This window comes from Hyaena hyaena, unplaced genomic scaffold (genome assembly GCF_003009895.1).
Source record: "Hyaena hyaena isolate Hyena2069 unplaced genomic scaffold, ASM300989v1 scaffold_261, whole genome shotgun sequence".
Classification (NCBI taxonomy): domain Eukaryota; kingdom Metazoa; phylum Chordata; class Mammalia; order Carnivora; family Hyaenidae; genus Hyaena; species Hyaena hyaena.
In genome coordinates, this window is record NW_024080893.1 from 2136301 (window position 1) to 2149659 (window position 13359).

General features: G+C 36.6%; 1 protein-coding gene across 1 annotated transcript in view; it reads left to right on the top strand.

The window, feature by feature from the left end:
- Positions 1-13359, top strand: part of LOC120240752 (ankyrin repeat and sterile alpha motif domain-containing protein 1B-like) — a 928108-nt gene that overhangs the window by 793155 nt on the left and 121594 nt on the right. The window contains exon 17 of the mRNA XM_039245581.1: positions 4363-4515. Within this exon, the coding sequence (XP_039101512.1) occupies positions 4363-4515 (153 nt within the window). The remainder of the gene's footprint in view (positions 1-4362; positions 4516-13359) is intronic.

The following is a 13359-nucleotide window of genomic DNA, read 5'->3' on the forward strand; positions in this document are numbered from 1 at the left end:
TTGAAGACATTATATTCAAAGTACTGTGCTAAGCAATTTACATGCCCTATATCATATAATCTTTACAACAACACTGGAAGTAGATATTATTGTCAGGTTCCAAAGTCCACTTTGAAAGTAGGGAACTGAAATCAAATTTATGAAACTTGTTGCCTAATGAAATATGATAGTAAAACAGAAAGAAAAAAGTAAGATGACTCCAAAGCATCTATTTGGGAAATGATGTAATACTTTCCCACTAACTAATATTGGAAACATAGAAGGATGGCCAGTTTGTGAGCTTAAGTAGATACATTTTTGACTTGTGTTAGTGTGATAGCTATAGGCCATCTATGTGAGGAATCTTACAAATGTTTGGAAATTTGTATCTTAAAGCTAAAGAAGAGAAACCAATCCTGGAGAGACACAATAGAAATAGAGGCCAAAGCATTCCAAGCATGGAAAATAATGTTAGCAAAAATGCAAAAGCGTCTTGCACATACCGTCATGTTCATGGCATACCTAGCAACTTAGCACACTAGTTAGGGTACACATGACAGAGGAGTATGGGGATGATTTGTGCCTGATTTCACTTGTCCTGGAATTCTGGAACAGGACATTTGGACTTTTACCGAGGAGCCACCATAGGTTTTTGTGCAAGCGCTGACTTAAAAGCCTGGCTTTTTGGAAAACTGATGCAGCAGCATGATATAAGCTGGACGAAAAGTGGGAGGCCACGTGGAAGCCTCTTGCATTAGTTTTTGTAAGCACTAACAAGAACCTAAACAGGGTAGTGACAGTAGGAACAGAAACGAAGGAACAGATGGAAGAATTGCTTCTAAAGAAATTATTGTGCAGCACAGTAACCATTCTGCATACCATTAAATACGTGTCAAGTTAATTTTGTAACTTCATTTGGCTCTAATGCTTTCCTCTCTTCAGGTATGCAGAGCCTTCATAATTTGTTGGTCATCTGTTTATATACTTTCTAATTAAGAGTTATAATTTCCCTGAGGGAGAGACTATGACTGTTTTGTTCTGTACTGTTCCACAACATTTATGAGAACACACACTGACTAAATATTTATTGAGTCAGTGGCTGGATCAACACTGCCCCTGTACACGTCAGCATGTTCATCTCCAGGTTCTCTTCGCTCTCACTCTCTACCTTTTCCCATCCTCCCACCAAATACGTTCCTGCCTCTCACCTCCTTAAGGTTTCTCAGGGAGAACTTGTCTCACAGGAGTAACCAGATTACTTAGCAGACTGCATTTAGTCAGATACTGATATGATTTCTTTTCCAATCCTGCCTTCAACCAAGTTCAACTGCTTCTCTCTTCACTATTTTTAATGTCATTCAGTCATATCCAATAACTTTCCAGTCATGTAAAATATTGAAAACTCAGTTCCAATCCATTTAAGCCTCTAATATCATTCCCTTTGACCTTCCCCTTCCCAAGTTTCGGCTTCCCCCAAAAAACTGGTACCTCTCTCTTTTCTGATTCTAAACTTACTGCCACTGGGGCAAGAAGGAGGAATTAGGGAGGAAACCAAACCTTTTTATACGAATAGGGTTTGCTTTGAAGAGTTCTAGTGATATCCCACAGCTACTCTTTGGCCAACTCTGACCATCAGCCAACCTCTGTGTAGCAGATGACAAATAGTACTCTCTCAAAGGAGTAGTGTGTGTGTGTGTGTGTGTGTGTGCATGCATGTGTATGCATGTGCTTTGCATGCACACATGGGCACACAGAGTTCTCCGGTATGGGACATCTGAGTCTTCCCCATATTGATTCAAGACTCCCTAAGCTTGTCCCCTGTATCTGCTACTGGGGTCATCAGGTTCTGGATGGCTAACAATAAGACCTTTGTTGTTAATTTCAACTCCAATGAGCCTCTCTTCCTTCCTTCTTGCCCTTTCTCTAGTTATTTTACTCTGTCAACTGCGAGAGTCAGTGAGTTTCCTGAGGCTGCAATGAGCAATCAGGATTGTAGCACTGGGTCAACCACCTCTTAATAAGTCCAGGAGATTTTCCCTAGCCCCAATGTATTTGTGATTCTATAGAGTATGAGGTACTTAACACCTTTGTGCCTCTGCTTTGGATCCTAATCTTCAATTGTACACATATACAACATTCAGTTATTTACAACTGCCACTAAACTTCATTTTATAAACCCTGAGTTGTCATTTACATTTGTAGCTACTGCATAATAAACATTGTGTTAAGTGTTACTGAACAAACATTCAACGAGTAGTTAAACTGGGTCAGTCCAATGTACAAGTAACATACAAAAGCCTGATGTAGTTCAGACCCTAATGCAAATGATGAGTTATACCATAACTCCCAATAGAGGACAGTTAAACCTCCAAATGGAAAATAGATTGGGAACAATAGGAAAGAAGAAAGGAGAAAAAGTGATTTACAAATGAAGGAGTAAATATATTCCCAGGAGAATAAAAGAGAGAGAAAAGGGCAGAAAAAAATCCTTAAAATTATGATTGCCTTGACCTTTGATTGAGCCAAAAGGGGAAAAAAGTTACAAATTCTATTTGGCAGATATGTGGGGAATTTAAACTTGGACTGTATATTAGGTAATATAACTATCAATGTTAAATTTCTTGAGTGTGATGCTACTATGGCTATGCAGGAACATGTCATTATTCTTGGAAGATGCATGCTGGAACATCAAGGGGTTTTCAATATGCCTGCAAATGGTTTTAGGGGAAAAAAAAACATCTTTCCAATGGTTCACCTAAAACAAAAAGTGTGTTGTATGCATGTGAATGAGGAAGTGGGTATAGAGAAAAAGGTAGAAATCAAATGTGACAAAAGGTTAACCTTAGGTGAATCTGAGTCCAGAGTATTCTGGAAGACACAGAGAAACTCCTCCAGGCTCTCTCATCAAGGAAGGACTTGCCCAGAAGCAGGGGAGTGGTCAGCAGACAGCCTCCAGCTGTCAGCATCTGCAGGGTCTGCCTCTGCTACAGAGAGGAGCACGCTAGAGTCATGCTTCTCCCATGGCAGCCACATCCAGCAACGAAGAGTGATGGGGCACAAAGGCCCAGTCATGCTGCCCAGCACGGGACCTCCAATAACATGACCTTTGCCAGAGCTCCCCACTGGGTTCACAGAAGCATCGCCACAACACATCACAATCCGTCTCCTCTTCTGCACAACACTGCTTCTCATCCCTCCTTCACAGGTGTTGATCCCTCATGAACACCTTGAATCCAAAAAAACAAATGGAAGAATAAGAAGAATCTCCAAAATGAGAATGCTGCATAGTGACAGAAAGGCTACCATGTTTAGGATTAAAATCAGAATCCCTGACAGCCAGACTAATCTTTTCTCTGCTCACAAATCAGAATCATCTAGATTTCCATTGATATTTATCTCCTTGACTCTAAAGAGATAGGACTATCCATGTATTTTGCCCAGTTTTGCTATTCCCATCATGAATTTCACTGAAGGATCACATCTGGTTGATGAAGCATCACCTGTCTGTAAGAACTGAAGTAAGAGATACACGGCATGGCATACAGAGCAACGCTAAGCCTTAGAAGTGAGTTACTTCAAAATCCAAGAACCACAAATTCAACTAAAATTCCAAATAAAAGCTAAAAGACTAGAATAATCATACAAAATTTTAAACCCAGAAGTTTCTCTTGCTTAAATTACTTTCACACTCCAATTTAAACTGAGAAACATTATGCTGCTGTCACACTTCTTTGTTCTCCTAAAGAAAAAAAAAATCTGTATATAGCTGACAAAAAATAGGAACCTGTCTGCCAGCAAGTTCTCTATTCATGTCTAACATACTGTAGAGTCTATGCAGAACACATGGTCTTTAAACACCCAAAAGCCCCTTCTTCACTGCTTCACACGGCAGTATGTTTCTCGAGCGTATTTGCACTACCTATAATACATGTCTTGCATAAGCATGAATTCCTTTGGATGTTTAAGTCGTGCGTCATTTTCACATGCTTTGATGTTATACATATAAGAATTATTCATCTACACTTTGGGAACAGTTTCTTGCGGCTTCAGCATTGAATTTAATACTGCTCAACTGACATGATTTTAAATTCCATCCAACAGAATGTCAATAATGTTTATAACAGAAGCTTGACATATTTTGTTTTCTCAAATATGGAGTGGATATAGCAACTAAATTGGAAATTTCTGGGTGCATTTGTGAAAACTAATTCAGCGTGAAAATTATTAATGACTTAGAGTTGTACATAAAGTATTTTGGTTTTCCTTATTTTCTTATCCAAAAAGATCTGTTGCTTCATATCAAATGAACTTCCAAGTGCCAAAATCTATTGTTTGACAGAACACAAAGTAATCCTAATCCTAATGTGATTTTTTAAATTACAGATGAGACCCATTGGCCATGATGGCTATCATCCCACTTCTGTCGCTGAGTGGCTGGATTCCATTGAACTAGGTGATTACACCAAAGCCTTTCTAATCAATGGCTACACATCGATGGACCTGTTGAAAAAAATCTGGGAGGTTGAACTTATTAACGTAAGTTGGTCTCTTAAAGACACCTTCTCCATTCAATCTTTGTACTGAAATTCCTATTGTAGGTGGGTAATTTTTTCTTTCTTTGTTACTGTTTGGACATTCGTTAAGAATTCACAGATATGCCTTCTGCTTTAAATATATGTCTGTCTTGGTTCCAGTCAAGCTTCACAGTCACTGTCTTTTAAAGTTTTGAGGTGGGGAATTAAGAAGACTCTTGGGGTGTTTTGCATTATCCATAAAGCTTCCTAAGCATTTTGAGGCTTTCCATTTTAGAAAATTTAGTCATTTTAAGATATGGACATGATCACAAATAGGCTCCCATCCTGATCTTGCTCATAATTCATTGTTAAAGATTAGAGTTATCATTTTTAGTTTTGTTTTTCTATTATGTTTCCTTGTCTCTATTCCTTGACTGCATATATAAACCCCATTCTTCTTGAAGACACTGCTTTCATTCTTGTTAAATAAGCTGCTATACTATAAAAATTTTATTTTCCAGAGCTTGTATCTAATCTTAAGTTGTCTCTGTTTTATTTATATACTTGGCAAATATTTTCTATAACAACTGGCCAACATATGTTGCCATGTATTCAAGCCCAAAGAGAGCACCTAGGTCTTCATAAATAGTTTTAATGCTGATACTTTACTCATTTCATTTTTACTGCTCTTTTATTTCTAATGGCATCAAGGAATGAAAGAAATGAAGAGGTAACATGTAATTATCCTGCCTCCACATTATATTTGGCTTCATGAACATTTATTTTCTAAAGCCAGTGAAAAATCATTTAGTCTTTTAGAGATTTTCTTAGATTTAGATTTTATATTCTAAAACTGAAAAAAAAGCACTCATAAACTGAAAGATAAAGCAAATAATCTGCTCATTCAAAAGAGATTTTTTTTCTACTCTTTATACCACTTTCTCTCCAAAAGTCCAGTCTCCACATATTTCATGTCATTAATTATTTTAACAGGCCATTATTCTTTGCTTTTTAAAAGTCTGTTTTAAAAATAATATCTTTTCTATAACATCTCATAAAAATTATTCTTTAAACCAAGAATCACTTTAAATGGACAAATTCTTGGCTCCTTCTTCTAATTTGCCATCAGCTCCTCTTTGCTTTCTGTCTTTACTCCCTCACAAAAGCTATCATTATTTCAGAAGAAACCCATTGTCTGACTAAAAGCCTCTGATTAATTTTGTTCTTAGTCTGTGTGGCAACACAGTGGAACTAACAGAAACTGTATTGCATTTCAGTTGCATCAAGGAGATTCAGTTCTCCACTGAGAATCCAATATTCATTTGATGACTACTCTTAGCCATTTGTTAAAGGGGGACCTTCCATAGATCAAACAAACATGTTTCCAATTAAGAGACATTGTAGTCAATGATACAACTTGACAAATATCTCTATATTATCATCTTCTGAATAATATTGTTCCCCACTGAAGAACAAATACTTAGATAGCACATGAGTCACTCACTTAACTGGCATTAGCAGTATTCCTTCATTGAAAAGCAGGGATTCCAATAGAACTCTATTATAAAATGTTTTCTTAGAAGCAAGGATCACTGAAGCAGGACTCTAAGTCTCTCAAAATCCAAATGCTGGGGCTAACATTTAAGGCATGAGGTTGGACCCACACTTTTCCCAGAGCTGGGAGTACCAGCAGCCTAGGCATCCTTGTTCAATCACTGTGGATGACTATAATGACTGTAGGTCAATGATGCTCTGAGACCCCAGGTTTGATGTCAGGGCTCAGGGACTGATCCACCATCACTCATACACCAGCCAGCTTTGAGTTGAGACAGAATAATAGCCTTTTCCACCCATACAGAGTCTTTAAGCATTTTACCTTTGGCTACATTTGCTGTAATACAACCTGACTTCAATCTGGACAGAAGTGCCTATAACAAGCATTGTATCAGAGTTGGACAACATAGTCCCTGTGTCTTAGCTCTTGAGGCCAATTACTCTGGCCTGGAGTGCATTTGCATCTAACACCAAAACCCAGTATATTTTCCTTAAGCTGATGGAATTTAAGGTTTGTGACATCTATACCGGCAAATTCGTACTTTTGATGAGGCTGTGCAAGCCATTTAATTCCATAGATATTTTCATTATAAACAAAAATTAATCTGTACTTTTCGATTTGGAAATCAGAGAACAAAACTTTTATGCCTACTGGCACTGCTACAAGGTAGTTTATTTGATTGTTCAGGGAAGGGCAAAGTGTGTGCCTTCTGGCTTACAAAGCTTTAGTCTCAAATTCAAGACTTTAATTTACCCCAACCAATGAGAGAAGACACCCAAATATAAAATAATCTTATATATAATATATGGGCCTAGTAATTCTATATTAAGTACCCAGAATTTGTTGTTTTCTAGCCTGAAGAGAATGTGCATTTACTTTGACTTAAAGCAAGCTTTTTAGAGAAATTCACATCCTGATACTTTGTAATGAGTGGTTCATTTTAAGGAAACCAAATGGCTTCAATAACTATTGTTGTATGTAATGTGAAGAGAAAAGTGCAAGGTGGGCTGTCTTTGATACAGAGTCTGCTAGTATAGAGGAAGAGATGAGAGGGAGAGGAGGCTGGCTACTGCTATAATTACAAATACCTTCAGCATCATTAAATAGTATTGATTAAGCCTCCAGTGTCACATGGTTTTCTGTGTGATATCTGAAAATAGTAACTCAGTGAGTATGTTTATTTGAAGTATTTCCATGAAGAAATGAACACTATACAGAATTTCTATTTGAAAAGTACAAATACAATTTGAAACCTTTCAAAAAGGCCCTGAAAATCTTTTTTTTTGGCAGAATGCATTATTGCCTTTGAAAAACAAGGTTATTTGAATAATCTATAAAAGATTTTGGTCACAACACTACCCAAAGCATAGGGATGAGGGAGAGTCATAGAAATCTTGTTTCTTAATATCAGCATTCTCTGCAGTGGAAATCAAACACAAAGAAACTTTTAAGACATAAGGTTTTATAGGCCCATGTGTGCCTAGACTTAGAGAATTGAGTAGATGCCAATAATTGTTCCTTTCATTACTTAATCTATGCTTCTTATTCAGAAGCTGTTTGATTAATAGCTCTGTTTTGTCTGTGTCTGCTACTATCATTAATAACATCATTAATACTACTTTTAATTTTGTACTGATATTTTAGTGTTCTATGCATATATGGAGAGAGATTGTCAGGAAAATTGTTCCCTCTGCAGATGCTAGTGGGATAAACCTCTACCTTGAATTATAGTCCTCTCCAAAGGCTTGTTAAGAGAGCTAAAAACTAGTTAACAGTACATAAGTACATGAATTTTCTTCACTCAGAAGGTCACTGAGGCCTTGTACAAAGTATTACCAAGTGTACACAATAGTTCCTACTGTTATTGATAACCTCAACAACTCTGCATAGGGGGATTTTTAGACAAAAGGGCTACATATTTTCTCCGTGAAATATGTATGGATAGTTATGAAATTAATCCATTTCCTAAACAAAACAAGTATTGCAATTATGAAAAACAATGTTAACTTATTTCACCTACGAAGGACACCTAACTATGCACCTATGTAGGAGATCTGGCTAGGTGAAATAAATTTTTAACACTTCCCAATTTATTAATGTTTATGGGCACCTGGGTGGCTCAGTAGTTTAAGTGTCTAGCTCTTGATTTTAGCTCAGGTCATGGTCTCAAGGGTTGTGAGATCAAGCCCTGCATAGGGCTCCATGATGGGCATGGAGCCTGCTTAAGTTTCCCTCTCCCTCTCCCTCTGCCCCTCCCCTGCTCATGTGTATGCTCACTCTCTCAAAAAAAATTAAAATTAAAAATTAAATTTATTAATGTGTGAATTTCAGTGTAGAACATGTAATTAATTTCTTCCCATTGGCTTTATCATTGTTTACTAAGGAAATAATTGTAGCCCACGCTTATGGTACCTTACAATATTGATAATGAGCAAAGAACCCATCAAAAAAAAAGTGCCCATCAAACAAAATAAAATTCAGCTTTCATGCATTTTTAATTCTTTGCTCAGAAGTACAAGAATAGCTTTAAAAATCTAACCTCAGTAGCTGTGTTTTAAATACCTTTGGGTAGAATCAATATAATTAAGGTAGCAGTACTCATGTGTGTCTCTTGAAAATCATTTGACTTATTTTTGCAGCAGCAAATTGATTAGAAGATCATTTACCTTTTAGCTGACAGCTACTGAAACTATGCTTCCATCACTCTTTTATTTAGGACTGTCGATTTTTGTTTTTTCAGTTTTTTGGTTTTGGGTTTTTGTTTTTGTTTTTGTTGTAGTGTTGTTGATTTGTGATAATCTGATCACTTGGAGATGTACTAAGAATCTTTCAAATTTCATATTCTAGTTTTTTTGTTAAATCTTTACTTTTGTGACTTTGTTTTAAATGCTATATAGTCCCATCAGTATCAAATTTAGACTCATTACTTGCTTTGATGTTTTTATCTGATGATCAACATTATAAACTCTCACTCCTTTCTACCCTCCCCTTATTGCTATAACTGCAATTCAGTTTACTCTTTGAAAGTCTTTTTGTGCATCGTGTGAGTGTGTGTGTTTGTATCGTATACACATATTGGGTAAAGGAAATGGTAACTTATACTCCCAACGAAGAAGAATAATCAGCAAATTCATAAATTGTAGACGATGAAGGGGAAGATAAATGTTATAATTCCATTTCCAAACCAATTATTTTAAGTAAAAGGTTATGTCTTCACTATAGGACGTTAATAAATGAGAAAAATATTCATACTTCCACACCAGGGAGGCTACATCATTAAACACTTCAAATGTTAACAACTTTAATCAAAGCCAAAGGCTTTAAACTAAATAATTGGATATGAGTATTCAAGTGTAGAACAAACTTTAAAAATTCTCCGTGGATTTAAGCATTTCACTTACTCCCATATATGGTACAGCAGGCTCTTCACAAAACTTTGGAACAGCTAGGCACAACCTCTGAGCTTCAGACTTTATCAGGTCTGTATTGAGCAAAGCCCATGAATTCTATTACTCTCACTCCCTGCATCTAAACTGCAAGCTCTTCTAGGAATTCTCTGGAAGCTTCCCTCATTTGGCTCAAGTTTTCAAAAAAGCACTCTTCTCCCTTCCTTATATCTCCCAAATAAATACCCCCTTTCCGTTGGTTCTTAGCCCTTTCATATATGGCCTGGGGGTGGTGATGGGCTATGCCAGCATTATTGTCTCCATTATCTTTCAGCATATTTTGCATATATCTGTACCTATTATGCTGCTCTCAACTTTGGAGCCTTGCTCTACACTCAGATTGAATTATACTACAGTAGAATACACTTAAACATTAAAACTTCACTGGAAGCAATATAGCTTTTCTTTTGCATTCAAAGTAAATTTACATACTTGCAGTGCCTCAGGGTCAATGTTATGGAATAGGCACTACTGAAGTGTTGATGTCAGAATTAGTACCACACACACACACACACACACACATCACCAACACTAAACAAGGTATTTGAGTCTGAGAGAGCACTCAGCAACAAATGAATTTCATGAAGAACTAAAACCCTCTGATTATAGCCATTTATGAACCACCTTTGTACAAAAAGAAAATCATGTTCTATCTAGAAATGTCTACCATAAAAAAATTATCTTAGTGTACAGCTGTTGTTGGGTTTTTATCCCTTCCCAGATTTCACTCACTCTTCTCCTGATTAAAATCAAAACATCCCTAATTTCCTCTGAAGGAGCCTCCTGTATAGTCTTCCACATTCCATGCCTGAACATAGGACCTAGCCAAGGTCAGCATCCAGCCTTTTCCCCCACTCCCATGGGCTGCAAACTATTCTTCATTAGGACTGTTATTAATTCTTCATAATTTCGGGGTCCTGTAAAATGTGAAAATATGGGGCCCATTGTTCAAAACTTATTTGAAACTCTTAAAGACAATGGTGGCAGAACATGAAGCCAAGCACACCCTCCTTGGAAGAGCAGGCCCTTGTGTAAAATCCTAGGTCACACACCCATGAAGCCATCTTCATTTCTTTGTTTTATAACCATATTTCCATCTGCTGTCACTCTCTTTCTACCCACAGACCTTCCTTTAACATTTTTTATAATGTGGGACTGCTGGTAAAAAGACTTTATTTTGCCTTTATTTTAAAGAACTGTTTTTGCTGAATATAGAATTCTAGAGTAACAGTATTTTAGAGATGTGGACCCACCATCCTCCCTCCTGCATTATTTGTGACCAGACATCTGCTGTTATCCTTTCTTTTTTTGGTTTTGTTGTTGTTGCTATTCCTCTGTATATAACTTGTCTTTTTTTTTTCTCTCTGGCTGCACTTGATGGTGTTCCCTTTATTACTGGTTTTGAACAATTTAATTATGATATACCTTGATGTCATTTTTCTCATGTTTCTTCTGTGTAAAGTTTTTTTTTTTGAGCTTTGTAGATATGAGATCTATAGTTTTCATTAACTTTGGAAATTTTGGGGTCATTCTCTTTTTAACTTTTTTGGTTTCCCATTAAATTCTTATATTTCTCCTCTTCCTTCAAGTTTTCACAATGTTTTTTATGGGAGCATAACATACACACAAAAATCCATGTACTCTATATCATTGTGTTTTTGCCAAAAATTTACACACATGCAACTAGCACCCTAAAGCAACTACTCTCCTTACTTTTAACAGCAGGGTTCAGTTTGCTTGTTTTTGTATGAACTTCTTTTGTTTACATCACATGGCACATAGTTGTGGGACTGTTTATTCTCTCTCATTGCTGTGTAATACCCTGAACTTGTTTTTACAGCTTTATTGAGATATAATCCACATATCATACAGTTTCCTCATTTACAGTGTACAATTCTATCATTTTTAGTATATTCATAGAATTATGCAACCATCCCCATAGTCATTTTTGCTGTAGTCAAAAACATATAAAATTTGCCATGTTAACCATTTTTAAGTGTAAGTACAGAGGTATCCATCCACATTGTTATATAACAGATCTCTAGAACTTTTCATCTTGTGAAACTGAAACTATGTCCATTGAACAAAAATTCCCCTATTCCTCCTCTTCCCATGCCTTGCAACCACCATTCTATTTTCTGTTTCCCATCCAAGTACTAACCAAGCCCGACCCTGCTTAGCTTCTGAGATCAGACAAGATCAAGCGTGTTCAGGGTGGCATGGCCATAGACTCTATTATCTGTTTCTAAGAGTTTGACTACAATATTAGATACCTCACATAAGTAGAATCATGTAGTATTTGTCTTTTTGTAACTAATTAATTCCCTTAGCATAATGTCCTCAAAGTTCATCTGTGTTATGGCATATGACAGGATTTTCTTCTTTTTAAAGCTGAATAATATTCCATTGTATGGATATACCACATTTTATTTATCCATTCATCTGTTGGTAGACATTTAGGTTGCTTCCACCTCTTGAATATTACAGATAATGCCTCAGTGAACATTAGTGTGCTAATATCTCCTTGAGATCCTGTTTTTAATTCTTTTGGATGTATACGTAGAAGTTGGATTGCTGGGCCATATAGTAATTTTATTTTTAAATTTTTGTAAACCATCCATGATGTTTTCCATAGTGGCAGCACCATGGTCATTATTTCTTAAAATATTCTTTTCTGGCCCACATTCTCTCTCCTCTGCTTTGGAAACTCCAATTGTATGTATATTAGATGATTTGAAGTTGGGCCACAGCTCACCAAAGCTCTGTTCATTTTCTTCAATATTTTTTCTCTGTGTGATTCATTTGGATAATTTCTATTGTATGACTTCAAGTTCACTAATCTTTTCTTCTTGTAACTAATCTGCCATTATTAATACCCAGTGTATTTTTATCTCAGTGATTGTAGTTTTCATCTCCAGAAGCTAGACATGAGTCTTTTTTTATATTTTTTCATATGTCTATTTAACATGCTCAATCTTTCCTCTAACATGTTGAACGTAAGGAATGCAGTTACAATAACTGTTTTAATGCCTTCCTCTTCTAACTCTAATATATCTGTCAGTTTAGGATTGGTTTCAGTTGATTGATTTTTCTTCTCATTGTTCTTGGCATGCCTGGTAATTTTTATTACATGCCAGGCATTATTAATTTTACTTTGTTGGGTGTAGGATATTTTTGTATTCTTATAAATATTCTTGAGCTTTGTTCTGGGACATAAAAAATCTCCATGGATATACTCTGATCCTTTCAGGCCTTGCTTTGAATATTTGTCAAGCAGGCCCAGAGCATCATTTATTTAGTCCATGGCTAATACTTCCATTAGTGGGGCAAGATGCTTCTGAATATTCTAACAATGCCCTGTGAATTTCCAGATTTCCCAATCTGAATATTGCAAACTATTACCCACCCCATTTGAACCCTATGCACTATTTCCATTAATCTTTCAGGTATTTTCTTTTTAATTTGGCCTCAGATAGTTTCCTCATATGCATGTGCTGATCAGTACTTCCTCCTCTCTAGTACTCTGCCCCAAACACAGCAGCCACTTCAGTCTCCCTAGACCCTCATCTCCATCCTCTCAATTCAAAGAGTCTTTCAGGCTCCCTAGGCTCCTCCTCCTGCATCATCACCTGGGAATTCTCTCAAGGTGGTAAACTGGGGCAACTCAAGTTCTCACTCTGTTTGTTTCTCATCTTTTAGGGATGAAGGCCTTTCATTGCCTCATTCCAACATCGTCAAAATCAATGTTTCATATATTGTCAGGTTTTTTTAGTTGTTTCAGGTGAAATCAGGGTGGGGATAAATCCAGTCCGTGTTAATCCATCTTGTCCAGAAGCCCAAATCCATGCTACTTTTGTTAATCCCT